We start from the raw sequence: 19,990 nt of genomic DNA, 5'->3' as shown, positions 1-19,990 counted from the left end.
TGACAGATGGCCTACAGGCTGGTCCGTACAATAAGAGAAATATAATTTTCTACTATTGCTGCTGTCAACAAGATTGGGGAATGGCAAGATAAGCAGAAATGTTTTCTTCTGAGACCGCCTATAAGATGCTGGATTCTTCTGTATCTGTGAAAAGACAGTGATCCCTTCCACCCTTAAAAACATCTGGGATGAAGTAACAAACCTACTAACAGGTTGAAGCTGAACATTTGCAAGTGCTGGTAGGGCAGTACCTAAATTCCTGAAGTAAACAGAAAAAGATGACAGTCATCTCTGTGGACTCTGTCTTTACTGAGAAGTTATCCAGGTGAGATGTCACTTGTGTTACTATTAGAACAGACAGAGAACAAACTATGCAATTCATCTGACTCTTTTTAATGCCCGCAGTGAAACAGCAGTAGCAAGGTAGTAAAGTGCATCACAAATACACCACAAGTGCCTCCTGCTTCAGGCTTGCTTGTGCATCCCAAAATATCAAGAATGTTTTCACTTAAGGCAGATGGTTTTGGCAGTCTCAGAGCCATTTCCCTAAGTAAACCTAACCTTCAGAGCACTTAGGGAACTGGCAATACATCGCAGATGTGCCACGAGCAGAAAACAGAACTACTTGGGCCTTTAAGCATATTAACATTAGCCAGTATATTAAGCAAAATGATAAAAAAAACGGAATTTCATGGCCCAGGCACCACATGCAACATCTCATGAGATTTATTCTGACAGAATTTGCTAATAAGAGCTTTTAACCTCTTCCCATATTGTATTTTAAACCCACTCTCATGTGCAAACCTCTTCAAGTTGCTGAGAGCCCCGATAGGAGCTTTTCCATGATACCAGAAATACTAGATAAGACGTGAAAACATGTTATTGCATTGCGTTATGTATTCATGGACTGCACAGATAACAAGTTAAGAGAGTAGTGGTCATTTTGATCACAGTTATAACAAATTTCTCTCTGTCAAGGAAAAGAATCTTAGATGTTCCTCTAGTCTTATTGCTCTGACACATATTAAAAGGACTGATGATCTCATTAATTTGTCTTTACTGTATGGGCCAATATCAGAACATACAAAAAAATAAAGCAGCAGTGAGTCCTGCAGAAAAGCATCACATCAGAATGAGTCATGATTTTCAGGCAGCATGTGGTATTTGCAGATAGATGACTTTTCTCCCGTGATTGCCTAAGATGTTGGAGTTCCCATTTCAGTAGGAGATGAGCAAAGCTTGCTGTGATATTCTTGGGTTTTGACACCTTGTATTTTGAACTGAAATCTAGAAGGATCATTACCTTTTTCGCTCCTGCCACAAAGTGCTGTGAGCAAAGCCTTGTGATTTGTCCAGCAAGACTGGCAGCCAAAGCCAGCCAAGCACTGAACATCTTCTCTAATCATTTAGGCACTGTATTTTAGTAGCTGGCAAAGAATATTTCCACATTAATAAACTGTCATGAGGACTCTCAGAGGTAGTGAGAATCCACTTCCATGAGTGCTTTCTTGGGGTACTCTACTTACTCTTTACATTCTTTGGACACATGAGGTGGCACCGTGTACTTGCAGTCCATTATCATCGTCAGAGTTTCGCTGTCATTTGCTTCTTGAAATGGTGGTTGTCCACATACCAACATAAAGAGGATGACCCCCAAACTCCATATATCTGTAAATAGATAATTCATGTTTTAAAGTAATCGTTTAAAAAGTAGACATTATTACCATCAAAACTGAAGTACTATTGAGATGCATCTTGACTTTACTCCTGTACTCTCCATTATCAGCATTACTTACAGAGCCTGCAATTGCACTGAAGTACAAACTATAGCGGTTCCACAGATGGACAGTTTTTATAGCTTGAGAGGGAAAAAAAAAACAGAATTCAATACTTCCAAGATGCGTAATAGTTTGAGACACATCACATCTTTGACAGCAAAGCATCATTTAAAGCTGAAGATCATCCAGTCACTTAGAAGATAAGACTTGATTATGCTTTCCTTCATAGGTAGGCACAGATTATTAAGAGAGATGTGTATTCAAAGCATGTTCCTTTCTAACAGACTGGTGTAAACTATTCTCAGTCTTATTTGTTACCCTACGCAGTAAGAAATTCTAAATGTCACTCATGATAATGAGACAATCAGGTATTTGTTTTGAAGTCACTGCTACCGAAGGAAAAAGAGTCATTTGTTAATGCTAAGTAATGAATTAAATTGTTTCTGTAAAGCTGCCTTCTTACACACTGAGGACCAATCATTAAGACAGGTGTGTTCCGGTCACCCTGTTGGCCTGGTTGGTTGTAGGTATCTATTGTACATGCAATGAAGCTAACAGCAATCTCTACCAGACTACGCAAATTTTCTTGTTTCCTTCCAATTCTTTGTTTGTTTAATTGAAAAAGCATTTACCAATTTCCTTGTTGCCCAGTGAAATGACAAACCTTGGGTGAAAAAGAAGCACCTGTAGGTATGAAGCACTTCATTTAGTTCCTACTTACTGGAAGGGCTAAAATCTACTTCAATTCTTCATGAAGTTTGCCTAGAAGAAAACATTTCTGCATCTGACTGCACTCAATACAGGAAATATAGACTTAGAGAAAGCTGAAGGACGGCTACGGTTTTGTTTAAGAATGTAAATCACACACATTCATCCCCAGCACAATTATTCATTTGGATAGTTACAACACATTCTTCGTATGGTTTAGCTGAGAGAGAAAAAGGCACGCTACAGGGTAATTTCCTTCAGAGCTCTAATTTGTACTAAGTGTATGCTATTAACTCCTACAATTATTTGATTTCTATTATGCTACTTTAGGGCCTCGATCCTGTACGTGCCCAGCACTTCGAGGCCAGCACACTGAGCCACGGAGACCTGCAAATTCAACTTCATTGATCACACTGCAATGTCAGTTAAGTGCTTTACTACTTTGCTAGCCCACTGTGCAACAGGCACCAAAACCTCATTTCTGCAGGCAGATGGAATATGCACCTCCATGCATTTCTATTAACAGCCATCTTCTGTATGTCAGTGCACTTCCTCAGTTTCAAACCTACCCTGAGGACTCTATTTTGCAATACAATCCATGTTGTATTGTCAATATTCTGTTCAGTGCCCCCCAGTAAAACGCCTGCTGTCTCCTTCCAGCAGGAAGCGTTTCAGGAGGCACCACAGAGCATCCATAATTACAGATAAATTATGTTTGCAGTAATAAGATTACGTTGACTAAATTTAAGGAAAGGAAAAAAAAAAAAAAGAAAGAAAGAAAAAGAAAAACACTGAAGAGGAGAGTGAAATAATTAAACCATAAATTAAAAATGAGCATGAGAAAAGCTAGAACAGAGGATTCCAAGAAATGGAGCTTAAAATACCATTAGAGTCCCAAGAAGAGGACAAAAATAGCAGTGAGACAACAATTAAAGTTCCATGAAACCACACACAGAGAAAACTCCAGCCAACTTCCAAGCGGTCCAGCTGCAATGAGTACATACTGAGCATCCCTGGCTATTTTCCCTTAGACAGCAATGTCTAATCCATGTTCTTAGAGGTCTTTCCCAACCTTGTTGATTCGATGATTCTGTGGAGTTTATACTCCATACACCATTTGTATTAACAAATAAGAGTAATTATTAATCACATGATTTTCTATCTTCCTTTCATTAGCTTCGCTATTTAGCACCTCATATTCATAGGTCTCCCCCACAGTCCTTGCTACACTGTATGATGTGTTTTGTGTTATTGAAAAAGCACTACCTGTATGGAAGAAAAAAAAGCTATGAACTAAAAATGGTGCTTAAAACCTTCTGCTTGATCTAGTCACATTATCTAAGGTACTTTATGCTCTCAGTGAAGGACACTGGGTTAGCAATGACCTCTCATTCTTACATACTACAGGCAAAACTTAAGCTTTTTCCTAACAAATACATACTTTGTACATAGTATATGTAATATATATGTAATATATATGTATAGTAATATGTAATACATACCTCAGCAGACACTCATCTGATGCAGCCAAGAAGTGGCCACGTGCAGAAGCAACTGCATAGCTTTTGCATGCAACCTATCGGCAGTCTCTCAAATAAGATGTCCAAGCCTGTTCTCTACATTGGTTTATCTAGATGCAGTTGCTTCTTTGAAATACCACATGCAACTACACCAAACTCAGCACATTAAATCATTAAACACCTCATTGCATCAACACGTTCCTGTTGCCCATCTAGAACAGCACAAGGCAGGTGCTTATTCAAGAAGAGCAGAAAGCGGTACAGCAAGAACTGTAGTAGCACTGATAGCATGAACATGCTGAACTTGAACGCTCCATCTGAACCAGCACAAGGTTCTCTCTCTCTGCTGTAAAGTCACCATTATTTGTTTCTCCTCACACCGGTGTGAAAAGGATGATTTCAAGTGTGAAGGAAGTGGTAAAAAACTGACAGAAAACAGGAAACACAGCACTGAGTTTCAAAACACGTTCGTTTGAAACACAGAAACCTCGCAAGAGCAAGGGAAGCACTAAAATGCTTTGTGAAGAACTGGACCGTTCAGTGCTATCTCAAACTATTTCACATCTTTAGATAACTGCTGCATGCAATGCGAAACAAAGTAAGTGATGTCATGGGTATCTTGTTATTACAACGTAACACTGGATTTAATTGAACAATATGATTTTTACTGCCAGATTATGTTTATGGTTCCTGAAAAGGTAAAAGAAATCTGTAATATCACCTCAGTTTTATGTCTTAAAGCCACTTACAGCCGAGGGTTAGAAATCTTAACCACAAGTATCTCTTTTAAAGCTAAATGACCCCAGTACCATCCCAACACACGATTAACTCTGAATGTTTTCCTTCCCTCCTTCCTTTTTCTTCTGCCAGGGAGACCACTTCCACTTGCAGAGCAGGCAATGCACCCTGATCTTTACTCCTGAGCATCCAAGAGTGCTCTTATGCTGTTACAAAAGGAGGGATACATCAAAACTGAGCGAAAGCTTCAATCAAGACCCAGCGGTCTGATATGTCAGAGGCATCAGCTTTACCAAGGCAGCCACATTAGAAAGATGTTGTGGCAGAAGTGAAATAAGAGCCTGACACCTCAGCAAAGCAATGTTTCCAGAAAGAAAACCTTCTATTAAACCAGCTAATAACTGAGGAAAGGGGGAGGAAAATTAACTCCGAGTTTCCAGGTACAGAAATTTTTCTTTACATCACACACTTTCAAAAAGCATACCATAAAGGTTGCCTTCATTATAAGTATATGCTCTTAACTTCGCTCAACACAGAAAAAAACCCAGCCTGAAAGACCTTATTCCCCACATGTTATTAGAAAGTTGCAGAGATACATATAAAAGCAATTAGAAGCCACAGAATGGTGGAGCTGAAAGCAGAATAAGACTCCAAGAAATCAGATTTATGCAATATTTTCCAATACTGCAATAACTTCACCAAATAAATGAGCAGGTGTTTTTGAAAGCACAGCTCCTTGGCTTGGGCCAAGGAATCAATGTATGTCTGACATCTTATCACAACCTGGAACTCCCAGTTTCAGATCTGAGTATCCTGAGCAAAGAACACAGGGAAGAGAAGGGTTACAGAAACCCAACTTCAGATGAGCTGATACACTTATTTATTTATTACATAATTTAATGTTTTTCTGCTATTCTTAGTAAAGTAAGCTTCATCAAGCTGGCTTGCTTCTTTCTTCTCCAAATGTTATCCTGTTTACCCTCCACAGAAAACTGGTACCAAAGAAGGATTTAGGCCTGGGGTGCTGCATGCCTTTAATATACTTACGCATGAAACTTTCTCCTATTAGTATACTGAAAGAAAGCACACAGTACTCTCACTATGCTGCAGCAGCCGAAATCTGGGTCTCTTTCAAAAGCACAGCAAAGACCTTCAGAGGCTATTTATCATTTACACTGAGTGCTACTGACTTGAAGTCACTGTTGTTATGTCCTGAATAAAATGAGAGGTTAGCCTCTAAAAACATTAGCCAGCCAACTGCACCAGAGGATATTTCATTGCTTTTAAAGCCAGTAAATACTGTTGCTCAGGAAAAGGGCTGCTGGAGCAGGATTCCCAGAGCCATGACAACCAGGGCTGTGTATACGCAACTTCCTTACATAACATGAAGTCACTGCCATGGAAACCAAAGGACGTCATGAGCTGCCTGTGCTGTGCCTGCCTTAAACACAGGGCACTCGAGCATCTGTTCTGCTCAAGTTTGTACGCTGCACGAACCATACCCACATTCATCAGCTTAACCACTGAGCTGGGCTTCGTCTCATTAAGCATTTATTGCTTTCTGAAGTTCATCACTTAATCCTAAAAACAAGCGCCATGGATTTCAGAAAGCTTTATTTTTGTGATATAACATTCGCCAGCCCTTGCAAGTCAGACACTTGTCACATTTTATATGTGCTATGTGAGCTTGTATCATAAGCTAAAAAACTATATCCCTTTGGCAATAGACACACTTGCACTTAGCTACATAAATCGAGTGCCCTTAATAAAGTTGCTTATTTGAGACCTTTGTGGTAACAAGGGATTTTTCTCCTGCTAACAGAAGTAGAACTGCTGAGCAGCTTGCACTGCACATATTGGTCTGTTGGTAAGACATGTACATCTGTAGAAAGACATTTAGTCAGGTTTTAGAGTTAATATTCCAATGAGAAGTGTAAGAGACAATGTCAACTACCCTGCATGACGAGCCTCTAACCTCAAGAGCAAAAAACCAATGAAAAGATCAGCTTTTATTGAGGTAAGAATGCATACATGTGTGTATATATATAGGTATGGGATCAATGAAGGATGGAAATGGGCCCCAAGTGGCAGCATCATGGGCGATTACTCCAATCCCTGTGTTAGGATATGAAAGAGAATGTCACTGTCACAGCCCCTCCAGAGGACATCTGCAAAGAAAGCAAAATTCATGGGAACCTCTTGAAGATGAGCCCTGAATGATGAGTGTCTTTTAAGTTCCTCTGTGCAGAGCTAAATGTGGACATCTTCATGTAAAAATCATCCAGTTTTTAGTGACTGAACCCTATTTCCATCCTTTAGCATCCCATGACTTTGCATAAGCTCACGTACTGACATCTCCAGTTTGCAGAGATGCCGCTGTCTGGTAACAACATGATTTCTCAAGTTTGTGTAAAATGAGATTTACTTCTCCCTCGCACAAGACCGAGGCAAAGATCTTTTGCAATCAATGACAACACCATCAGCATATACAGGCAGAACTGGCTGTTCTTGCTTTAAAGCTCTGCAAATCCAATTAAAGGGGCTATTAGAACACACAGACAAGAGAATTAAGAAAAATCTCTTCCTTCCCCTATCCCTCCAAAAAAAAAAAAAGAAAAAAGAGCATAAATAGCAAATGGCATTTAGCAAATTATTTTCATAATTAGCTTATCTGTCTGATGAAACAGTCTGTTCTATATGTTACTTTATTTGACTAAGACATGCTCATCAGTAACTATTCTTATCATTGGAAAGCATTTCTATTTTCATTCAGTTTGGCAACTATTACTTACTTTCTCCCTCGAGATAATTGCCTGGCTTTTGCTGTTTGCATGAAGCTACTATAGACAAACTGTTGATGCTCTTTGTGAACAAATAGAAACCCCCCCACCCTCAACCTTTCACTGAATGTATACCACTGCCCTCAATCCAGAATAGCCTGTTTTACTCTGATTTATGTGTTCTGCATTAAGAAATTCATTCCTTCAATCCTTTTGGTTTCTGTTGTTTAGCCACGCTTCTAAAACTACCGATTTAGGTCCCACCAGAACAGGCACATGAAATGAAGCTTCTTATCCCATGGACATGGATTCCATTCTGATAAATACAGCAGTTTGAAATACAGTGAAAACAGTTCACATGTGAATGCGGCAGGGTGACTAAGGACATCCCTGTACTCAAGTTAGGGCTTAGTAGATATGCTAGTAACCAAAGTCTACCCCAACGGCTTCCCCTCTGTAGTTTCACTTGGATACTGGCACAAAACATGAAATATTCTTTGCTAATGCCACTTGATGGATGACTGTCATTTGCAGCCAAATGAGCTTCTCTTGCACGGAAGGTGAAGGCAAAGGAGCCAGGCTGAGCTCATCTAACCTAAACTTGCTTCTTGCTAAAACGGGCAGGTCTTATCACCTTCCCCCAGAACTCTGCAGCAAGCCACAAGCTCCCATCGCTTCCTCTGCACCAGCTCAACACTGAGCCAGCAAACAGCTCTGTTTGCTAACCCGGCAGAAGTTAAGCCTGTAGAAAAACTAATAGCCTTCTGGCAAATCAACTAATCAGATCAGCTCATCACATAGGCAGCCACACAGCGCAGTGTAGCACACGAGAAGGGGTAGCTCTGCACTGATGCAAGCACAACGGAAGGGGAAAACCACATGCTGGAAGCAGCTACGTACCGTGCTATTTTAGCTTTCCGTACCCTCAAATCTTCAGACTCACCATGAGACCAACACCCAACCATCCAAAAACGTTGCAACATAACATCAAAACAGGAGTTTTGGAAAAAAAAATAATCATTAAAAAGCTGTTGAAGGATTTTTTTTTGCCTCACTTCTGTTTTACTTCTATCGTGTTTGGCTGCAATCCAGTTTTGAACCTACTAGAATTCCAAAACACTGTCAGATACGCTCGGTAATTCAATACCATATATGGATTACAAACATCTTACTATTTTTTCCCCCTTTAGCCAGGCCCGTCAAATCTCATATTCAGCATTCTCATAAGGTAACGGGTCACTGTAAATAGCCACTGGCCACGATGCTTACATCAGTCATTTACTTGGTGAATAAAGTGCTATATGCAGGCAGAAACATCAAAATGAGCTTCATGCAGGCCAGATAAGGTCAACTGTGTGCTCAGCAGTGCTCAAGCACAAGGCAAACCTGGCTGAAGCCTTGAATGGCCACACACTCCAGCAGCACCATACGCAAATAAACCCTTGCAAATCCCTGATGCAAAAAAGAAAACAGAGGAGCCCGAGATCCCTCCAGCAGTGACAAAGTGGGTCGGAAAGCAACACAGCTGGCCCCTGCAACTTGACAGAAGGCAGCAAAATGGATCTGGACTCCAGGCTGCCAGCCAAACAGCACTGAGTCTGAGTAACCATGATACCCTTAGTTGTGCTTTTATGACCATCTCCCACCACTCTCTGCACTGCTGTGAGGACAGGCTGCTACACCGGAGGTCCTATCATCCTTTCTCCATGTTATTTGTGTATTGCAGTACCATTCTAGAGGCTTGTGCTCAATAGTGCTAAATAAACAACCCCAGTCCCACATTCTGACTAGGAGAAATTTTAAAGTTGTGAGAACAACATAGAAAACCAACAGAACTTCTCATTATCTAACTCGCTCAGATTCTAAAAAGCCCTGAGAACATATGATCCTTGCCTAATGCTCTTCTTGCATCATTTTAACTACAGCCTTGAACACAAAAGGAAATGACAGACCTAAATTAGGTAGTCTCTTTTCAAGTGTGAAAGCTTTTAAGTAGCATCACAAAGGACAGATTAATCTCTAAACCAGCTGAAACAGTTACATTTCACAAAGCAAGCTTTTCCATCATTTTAAGCATTTAACTTAATAAAAGGCCTGCCCTGAATATTTCAGCTCTTTGCAACTACAAAACTTAAATGATATTTTCCCTTACAGCCATTCCAATATGACTAAGACATCAGAAACACCATTTTGTTGCAAGTCTCACAACAAAAAACATGCACTGAGCTTTTTGCTTTTTCTTTTTAATTTGGCAACTTCAGATCAATGCAAGTAGTTCAGTGCTTTGCTTTTTGCCACTGAAGAAGTTAGAATAGAAGCCCTGCAACCTGCTGACAAGGCTACAGGATCCAGTATCCAGCTACCAGCACTGTACACTGGGGAGCATGCAAAAACTGAGCACATGTATTTAAATACCCTGGGAAATACAGATTAACTGGCATCCTTAAACTACAAGTTCGTTTTCAGCTAAGTTTTCCTACTGCCCACATCAATGTGCAATAAGACAGCCCTTTAGACAGCTCCTTCTCTATTAATCAATCATTTTCTTTACTACTACCATTTGATCAAACTGCCTACAAATTGCTGTAAGAAAATTTTCCTACATTGTCACCATTTTTACACTGAATTAATAAGAGGTCAAAGTGTGCTTTATTAACATACCATTTAATTCAGACCATCTGGTCAAAGCTTTTGGATTCAAGGCAGATTTAAACTCCCCAAGACAGAGAAAGGCATCTCTCAAGGCCAAGACCCAAAAAGATAACTCTCAGACACACAATGTTTCTCCTTTTCAAGTAATGCCCTAAAATGTAACATACTCAGGCAATTCCTTGTATTAGTCTAGTACACTGTGCTATCCAGGTACAACATGAAGACCAACTTACATAGGGCTACTACTCTTATCTTTTAAAATGGAAATCAACTTATTCCCTGCTTTCAGTTCTCAGACAAGACAAGAGCAGAAAGGTAATTGGGAGTTAATGCTGCTCTTAATTTTTTTGTTTCATTTGAAAGCTGAAGTACATAGGTACTAAAAATGGATTCCTACCACCTAACAGCAGAACACATAAGTAGCACGGGCTCACAGAGTCATTCTCAGATGGCAAAACTAAACAAGAAATAACCAACAGTTTGGGGGGATTTTAACACAAGAAATTAAGAACAGGTACTTTCCTGAACAGGAGGTAATGTCCTTGAACAAAGCAAGTTCAAATGTATGTCTGCAACAACATACTGCATTCACCTTACTATAAGTATTTAAGTTATTTATAACACACACAATTGTATCATACCCATATAAAAAGAATTTCAGTAACTTTCAGATAGAGATGCTCCAACACTAAGTCATCTGTAACTGTAGCATCACATTTCCTGCCAATCAGCTGGCTTCCACACACAGCATTATCTTGAAAGGGAAAACAGAGGTGTACGACATCATGGTATTTCACATTTAGATCAGCTGTTGAATTCAAAGAGGACATACCCACTGCTGGTGCATCATATTCATCCCCAAGTAAAATTTCAGGAGCAGAATACGCGAGAGATCCACAGCTCGTGGTGAGTTTTTTTCCAGGCTGAAATTTGTTGCTGAAGCCAAAATCAGTTAATTTCACAAGTCCTTGCTTTTCAAAGAAGACCACGTTCTCTGGCTTTAAGTCTCTGTGAACTACATGCAGTTTGTGGCAGTACGATATCGCATGAACTATTTGAGCAAAGTACTTTTTTGCCAGATCCTCATTCAGGCCTTCTTCGTGCTTCATGATGTAATCAAACATATCCCCTCCATCACCTAGTTCTAAGATGAGATAAAGTTTTGTCTGGGTGTCAATCACTTCGTACAGCCGTACAATATTGGGATGCTGCACTAGTTTCATACATCTGACTTCTTGAAAAAGATGTCCAGTAGCTAAAGTATCCAGTTTGGTCTTGTCAATTACTTTTACTGCTACTTTTTCACCTGTAAAGACATGTCGAGCAAGTTTGACCACAGCAAAATGTCCTCTGCCCAAAGTCTTATCCAAGTCATACAATCCTGCAATTTTTCCATCATATCCTCGTTTGAAGCCCGCCATTCTGTTTCAGAAGATGAAATAACGCTTAAGCTCTTTGGAACTGCGATCTTTTCATAGAAGAGTATCCGCTGCAAATAAATAGTCCATCGTCGCTGCCAAGCATGCCTGAAAAAATAGAGACAAGATGATATATTTGTATGAAAGTAAGCAAAACCATTATCCTGGAATTCTCTTGAAGTCATACTGGCATGTTACTATAGATTACTTATAAGATCTTGAGGAATTTTTGCAAAGAATTTGATAAGTTATATTGTGTTGACCAAAACATTCCTGAAGCCACATTATCAGTATTAAGTTGTTAACAGTGCATTAACAAAAATTCACCAAAGCTGGGTGACATTCGTGTTCTTCTAAGAAACGCATGAAGTCATCAGTGCTACAAGAACTATTATTGAGAAAGCCAGAATCTGCAAACTTCTGGCTGTTTAAATGGCCAGAAATCAGCTGGACGACATAGACTTTTTACATGAAAACATTTGATTTATCTTAGATTTCAGCTTACTCTTTCATGTTGCAGCATGTTAAACAGACTAACATGCAAGATTTCATTCTGTTACACGTGAGATTAAGTACTATCAACTAATCCTGTAATTACTACAAATTAACAAAGCTTTGCAGGCTGAAATTAGAACATCTGACTCACAAAAAAAAAAAGAAAGTTTGGTTAAATCTTTTGACTGGAGTTATAAAAACTGGTGATAAAAAGTTTGTGTGTTCAGCAGCCCTGGCAATAAATCATAAGAATAGAAAGGAGACGGAGACAACTCAGGAAGCTCAGTTTGTGCTGAATTCCTGCTTATCACTAAATTCAGCACATATTTCAACAGGTAAGGTCCATTTTACAGAACGTTTATATTCAAACCTGTTTTAGAAGGTCTTATGCCTTATTTTCATTCTATTTCATATGTAAAACACCCCCAAAACTTTTTCTTGTGCCTGGAACTTCGACTGAAGTTTAACAATCTGTAGTTATCAATAGCCATTCATCCCAATTCAAGCACAAAGCACCTAGAAATATGAAAACTAGATGGCTTACTGCCAACTCAATAAAACAGAAAACACAGTTCTTTATAATATATTTTCTTTTTTAGAATACATTTTCTCAGTTTCAAAACAAAGCTTCAAAAAGAAAAGCTTTGAAAAGGAAGCTGGCAAGCAAACAGCTCCTGACATTAGCTATTCTCAAGTCAGAAACATAAGCATTAAATTAAAAACACTCCCTGCTACACAAGTTGTTTCACAGGCAGTAAACTAATGAACCTGATTTCCTATGTATTTCATTATAAGCTTGGGGTCCTGTGAGGATTGTCTGTTGTTTAACAAGCTCACCTTACTGCCTCTCCCAGCTGGAATCATGGTATAACCTCTTCTCTACCCAGCTGTCTGCTTCCATAAAGTCAGTGGGAATGCAGTTCAACACCTCCACCCCTGTAAAATTTGAATGAAATCAATCAACTTCCGAAACCTCAAAACTTAACCAAGGAACAGAACAAGTGCAGCGATTACATAAACACAGAGTGTTTGTTGTTATTCTCTGGTGTTTGTTTTGGGAGGAATATTAATCAAGCTTTAAAAAGAAAAAGACTTAATTGATTTTGTGCTACCGGACCTCTTTATTCAGCTATTGAGCACTCTACTTCACACATCCTTCCAAAAAAAGCAACAAAAAACCCGACTCTGTTTCACTTACAGGTACCATAGCATCAAAAACTAGTAATAGAATTCTATCTAGCAGTAACAAATTTGAGTTTTCTCTTGAAGATATTTTTTTCTCTTTGGATTTGATTACTCAAGGTACAGGTGGATGTTACGCATCCATAAGCTACAATAAAACATCTAAAACTTAAGAGCAATAGTAAGAACCAAAGTAGTTTCCTGGCACATTCAGAGCACGGTCATTTAAATCTAGAGCCTCCCCCTGGAAAACAACAAATCTATTTTCAAGTGATTCTTCAAGCATTACCTCTAAGAGGCATCAAATACCTCAAATCAAAGTGAGCATATTCTTATTTATGCAGAAAGGTTAAGCACTACATTGACACATCTAATCTTGCAAGACATACTGCATAGATGAGCAACTTAAATCCATACTCCATTTGGTATGGATGCCTACAGTCAAGAAACACAGGTTTCTTCTCAGTCTATTTTATGACCAACTACATGGGAGGGACTGTTGGATCAACAGGAAAGGAGCATGAAAGCAAAGGAAACCGAGGAAGACAAACACTGGAGAGGCATCTGAGAGGAGACTGAAGAGATGGGGTTTTTCTTGATTTAAAACTAATGCTTCTTATGAGTTTGAGAACCTTCTATAATATACAAGCTATCAACACCACGAACTACCATGCTCAACTTCTTAAAGACTCTTTCTTGCCTAAATATTAAGTCAAACCTCAAGATTTAAACCTCCATCCAGAAGAACTCATCACAACCTACAAATCTGACTCATGCCATAAACAGGTCTCAGAGGAGATGTGGCACCTTCTTTAAAGTCCCAGATTCAAAGATACCTATGTATTTCTGTTCACACAAAACAGAGCTTCCCTAATGCATGGCAAAAACCAAAGCTTCAGCACTGGAAGAAACAAGGATGACTGACCCCAAAAAAGGCTGGTTTCATTTTAGGTTGGCATTATTTAAGAAGGTTCCATTCCTGCAGAGGGGAGAAAGCAAAGCCAGCCTGATGTAACAGGATGTATTTTGTCTGAATGTAAGCATCTACAACACTCAGCTCTGAGGAAAGATCGGTACATAAGAGTTTTGTTCACTTGGCACATGTTCAATGTTTGCACAAACTAAATGTTTGCTACTCATAAACATTAACCTGCAACATTATTCCAGCAAGAATCAGTTATGCTTAAGCCACAGAAAAAATACATCAGCCAGTAATCAATAGGATAAAAGCTTACAGAAACAGAAATTAAACTGTATTTATTAATGCTGCAGTCTCATTAGCTGGAATTAACATAAATTCATTAGTAGTTTAACATAAAGGCTCAATAAAGACTAACTTTTCATTCTGTAACAGATTCTTGTAACAGAGATCAGGAGAAGCACTTTTGTAATATTAGATGCATCTGTTTAAGAGACTAAACGACAGTACAGCAGCTCATTCATCTCTAGAAGTATCTAGAAAATAAAGATTCAAAGCTCCGTTTGGATGCAACATTACAGTATTATCAACACAAAACCTTCCCTCCATTATCAGTCTAACAGATGTGAAACTGAAGTAATCTTGACCGGCACACATCCCACCAGAGAGCGAACCATTCCTGCCTCCCTTCACAGGGAACAGAGATTCAGTCAGCACATACGAGTCACAAACAAATTGCATCCTAAAGCAGACAGTAGAGTAGAGCAAATGAATCATTTCTTAAGAGCACGTTTTCTGTAAGAGGAGTTTAAGGTGACAAGTTCTGTGGATGTTTATATACACATCCATAAGACTAATTAAAGAAACGCCACCCTCTGCTTCTCTTTTCAGACTCTTTTGTCTCAGAAGAATAACAGCATCTACACCAATTATTTATTTACTAAATAAATACATGTTGAGGGTAAGACGTTGCTATTATAATTGTAAGTCAAAATTCTGCACAAGTTGATCACAGATACAGAAGCAACTTTGTGACTGAGAAAGCAACTTAGACAAGTTGTTGATATACACAGATTACAAAGGAAATATCTACTCAGTACACAACCTTGGCAAGTAGGATTTTTCATATTATTTCACTGTTCCCTACCAGCTTTTATCTGCTACCCTATAGCATGGTACCTTCATGGTACCTTGCATGGCTACACCTATGACGATGAACAAGGAGTTACCAGGTAGCTCTACAATCCATATATACAAAATAATTAATTTGTATAATTTAATACCATTCCCTAGTTCTAAACAGTATTGAGAATTCTGCTCTAAGAAGGTATGAGTTGCCAGCTGCTAATTAAGTCCTGCCATTTAGCATTTGCAAAGCATGTAGTGAAGTGTTAGCATTATTTTAGAGTGTGCTGCAGGTATCAGAGTTATTAATGCCTCAGCTTAATTCTAGTTTAGATTCTAAGAAGAAAGAGCATTCTTATTTAGTGCTTTACTACAACTCTAAGGCCCATCACTTGGAGAACAGTCAGATGTAGAATTATTCGACAGGCCAACTAACTTTATGAATCAATGATCCTGGATGTACAAATAAAAGCCTTGTGGGTGAGGAACGGTGTGTGAGTGGTTAGTGCTATAGATTAGGGAAAAATAGCAAGTGTACTAGCTTAATACCCTGCAAAGAGAATTAGGAGAGCCTGCACAACCTGAGAACGAAGAGCAAGACATCGCGATCCTCCCGTCCTACTCCACTCCCCATACAGCAGTGTAGTGCCCAGCACAAGAAGGGCATGGATCTGCTGGAGCAGGCCCAGAGGACACCATAAGTCTGACCAGAGAAGCTCAAGTACCTCTCCCATGGAGACAAGCTGAGAGAGTTGGGGTTCAGCGCAGAATAGATGACGTGGCTATTAAGGGGACAGATACACGAAGAGTGATCAAATTATGAGCCACAGACAAACCGCCCTCAGTAGTCACTGGCAATGATCCCAAATGCCTTTAGTTGTGAAATGTTTTAAGAGGCCAAGATACTTTCACAACCACACTGATAATCACTACTGTTCACAAAGCACTTTCCATTTCTAAGAGCTAACAGACAATGCAATCTACTCCATGGGTTTAATAAACTCTGCAATAGCTTTATGCTCTTCACACCAACCACAGCTGCAAAAGCACTTAATTTCTGTGTCTGTTTTCCTCTCTTGCTCCTTCTCTAAGTCTAGTATGCAGCTAAACAAACAAAAAAGCATGCTCCATGAAATACACACCACCACCCTGTTCACATGTCAGATGCTTCAGCAGTACAGACCACTTCAGAGCTAAAGCTGCTCTTCAAGACTTATTGCATAGAACACCAGACCTTCTCAAATGATCACCTCCTCTGAACTGCCTTCTGTGAACAAGTATGTGAAAAACATCTCTTTGTAAGAGCACTTGCTCCAGATTCCATATCTGCGAGTACTTTCTGTACTCTTAAATCTTAGTTTCAGAATGGTGACCCTCAAGCTGTATCATCAAAACTACCACTCAGAAGAATTCTCAGCCGGAGGAAACTAATGTGGATGTTTTAATTGCAGATCTTCTTAAACCTCACCAACCGAGAGCTGGTATCAATCAAGCCTGATGATCACAGAAAGCAGCAAGCATCTCAACAACCTCGCAAGCAAAAGAAATAACTCCTGGTAGGTAGTTAACTCAGAAGTCCATTTTATGCCACTTCTCTAACCTTGGCTTTGATATTCTAGATGTTTCCCTTTGTTCCTCCTCCTAAAATTAACTAGGAACATGAAACTGATGAAGAAATTACTGGTATATCAGACAGAAGTCATTACTGTGATTCATGATGGAATCACTATCTTTCTGACAGGACTTTGCGTCACCCTTTGATTTTCATACACTAGGCAGCACAGAAAGCCACCGATAGAAGCTCTCAACATCCCACTGTTAACCAATGGGTAAACGGCAGAGTTTAACATTAATAAATTACTACTAATATTTGTTGTTTAAATTCACAGTCACAAACATGATTTTTATCCTGTATCAAGGGAGATGAAATCACTGAGCATTATCTCAAAGTACTCCCCAGTAAATGTGTGCACACTGTTAGCATCTATTACAAGCAATCACTTCTATTAACGCTAAGAACCATTAAGAACTATCTCATCTCAAATTCCAGATAGCTTCATTTCTTTAGCATTTTAAATGGTAGTATAAGAATTAGAGCGGTTCAATTGGCTTGATGTAATGTAAGGAATAACACTGAACTGTAAGAAACAGCACCTATCACAACTTAGTTTCAATGCTGCATCCTCATTCATAACATCCCTTATTAGCAAAGATCCTGCAAACACCCAAAATTCACCATGACCCAACACTAACTAAAGTCATAAAAATCTAAGCAGGTATCTCTCAAGTAACACTGATGTAAGTTATAAGCAGACAGGACACTGTCACCAACCAAAAAGTCCTTCCAATTCAGTGCAGCGTGTATGTCCCAGTATTGATTGGCATGAAGGGTCACTGCACAACTCAGACATCGATTGTTTTGGAAAGCAATCACTTTGTTTCATATTTTGCAGGCACGCAGCACAGCCTTTGTACTTCATTAAGCTCTTAGCACTGCTAACTGAATCAACTTATGTGCACCAAAACTCTGCCAGGGTAAGTTATCCCAGTATTGTGCATGAATATAGAGTTTCTCAAATCCTCTTAAGTTCTTACATAACGTTACGTGCATTAAAACAGCAGCTCCTTTACCTTATTTCTGAAGCTGGAGCATTGGAAGTACTGCAGCAAGGAAGACACGCAGAACTTCACATGTTACTAAAGTTAACAGCTTATGCAATTCAATGTTAGTGTATTCATCACGAACTGCAGTTCAGCACTATGTGTAAGAGACAGTGTCCCTGATCTGAACCACGTGGCATTGATTTCTTTTATTTTAAGACATAATTAGAAAACACCACCGAGGAGAAATGAACAGAAGCTCGTCAAGAAGTTCTAAAGTGTTTCAGAACATTTTTGAAAGCAGAAAAGAAAAAACAGAAGAAAAAAAGCCTGTATTATTTTGTGCTAGCTACACCAGGATACCGTGCCCTTGAAAGCAGGACAGGCAGCAAAGCAAGACAAAGGCACTAAGTTGGGTATTATAGCTAGCAAGATATAAAGGGCAGCAATACACTGAAGGTGCAGATCTGCAAAACGACTCAAATATGAAATTGAAGGTACAGAAGTAGAACCTTAGAAGAGACCAGGTTGGTCGGAAGAGTATATGAGGAAGGCGACGACTGCAAGTAGATGGGTATCTGCAAAACCGTGTTAACATGCATAGTCTTAACATGCTATTTGAAATGATCATAAGGCAGACTACGCATCTACAGCACAACAGGGAATGGTGACTGTGACACACCGCCCACACCATATGGGAATATTAGTACTTGCAGCAAGACAATCCAAGGACAGCAGTAACCTTTACAGAAATGTTGGCACCTAAAAAACACACAAGCCAAAACTCAACCTGTTCCTCTTCGCTTCACACTTATTAAGACAGTTTACCCCTACATTTAAGTAATTACTTGCTGTTTTTGTTAGAAACCACATATGTGGGCCACAAAATCCACTCAAGACAGTCAGATGGATGCACTGCCTCCAATGACGCCTTGCTTACCAAGCACTTGCCCAGCATTCAGGTTAGCTCCCCTTCCCTGTCACCCTGTCACCGTTCTACCCCTTTCGTGGCCATTCTGAATATTCAAGATAAAAGCAAGACACAAGCCGACTCTCCACCCCTTACCTCCTATTACGTTCCCAAATTTGGATTTTTCAGGCACCAAGTTAAAGGGCAAGCACTAGTCTATTCAAATTGACCTTACAGCATGTCACAAGGCAAAATTCAATGGCACTGGTTAGCAATGATCATTAATTCTTCTAAGCTTGTTTCACGTTCCTTCTTTCCAAGCAAAAGCGACTGCACCAAAACAATCGTCACCTGAATTCCCACTTTCTGTGATGTACTTACAGCTACTTAAAAAAAGAAACACTCATTAACCCAGTTCTTAATGATGCATGCCTTGCAAAAACTGCCTAATTCGAGTATAAGCATCATTCGCTCGCAAACACTTTCATACAGATTTCATTTTGCTGAGATTCATTAAACCGGTCCATCCCAAGAGCCTGAAGATCTAAATATATTCACAATAAACAACTCCAAAGAGCAGCCTATATGACTAAGTAGTGACTGCACTACAGAGGGCAGGAGTAAGCAGATTTGCCTGCAATTCATTCATACTAGACGGCTCAAAGTCACACAACACAATTCAGCTGCTCCAGAAACTGCAATGGTACCATTGAGGAAACCACTTCTTTGCATATCTGCTCAAAACCAGCACTTGAAAGCAAGATGATCGGCAAAAAAAAAGGCACAGAAACAGTGTGTGCATAAGCAAAAGCACAGAGATGTGGGTTTTTTGCTTGTTTTTTTGTTTGTTAATTTCTATATCCCACGTAAAGCTTTCTCCTTCACAGGTGTTCCAGCATCGCTTCCCAATAAAAATATCCAAGGCAAAAATAGGTCACATTTGTCTCCAACTGTCCTCGGGCCAACGCTAGCTTTTCCCTAGCGGATGTCCTCACCACTTTAACCAGCCGGCTTATGAAGACAAACACATCACACGCAGCTGTCCTTCAGCTACCCCCGAGCCCTTCAATACACCGCACACATCTGTACAAGTACATTGAAGCAGCAGAGTTGCAGCTGGATGCCACCGGGCACCCAGCAGCCGGCACAGCCATCTCTCCGGGA

General features: G+C 39.6%; 1 protein-coding gene across 5 annotated transcripts in view; it reads right to left on the bottom strand.

Moving 5' to 3' along the window:
• Nucleotides 1-19,990, bottom strand: part of SNRK (SNF related kinase) — a 29,726-nt gene that overhangs the window by 8,958 nt on the left and 778 nt on the right. For 3 of the 5 annotated variants that reach the window (XM_085538289.1, XM_085538291.1, XM_085538290.1), the window contains exons 2-4: nucleotides 12,927-13,025; nucleotides 11,009-11,702; nucleotides 1,527-1,668 (exon numbers count right to left, since the gene is read on the bottom strand). In XM_085538289.1, coding sequence (XP_085394415.1) covers nucleotides 1,527-1,668; nucleotides 11,009-11,597 — 731 coding nt within the window. In that variant the 5' untranslated portion in view covers nucleotides 11,598-11,702; nucleotides 12,927-13,025. Of the gene's footprint in view, nucleotides 1-1,526; nucleotides 1,669-10,817; nucleotides 10,837-11,008; nucleotides 11,703-12,926; nucleotides 13,026-19,990 lie in introns of those variants that run through there. The other 2 variants (XM_085538292.1, XM_085538293.1) reach the window with 2 other exon arrangements.

The sequence above is a fragment of the Coturnix japonica genome, chromosome 2 (genome assembly GCF_054131305.1).
Source record: "Coturnix japonica strain WE chromosome 2, WE-NBRP24, whole genome shotgun sequence".
Classification (NCBI taxonomy): domain Eukaryota; kingdom Metazoa; phylum Chordata; class Aves; order Galliformes; family Phasianidae; genus Coturnix; species Coturnix japonica.
The sequence above is the reverse complement of the archived record's forward strand: the minus strand, read 5'-3'. Positions and strand labels throughout refer to the sequence as shown.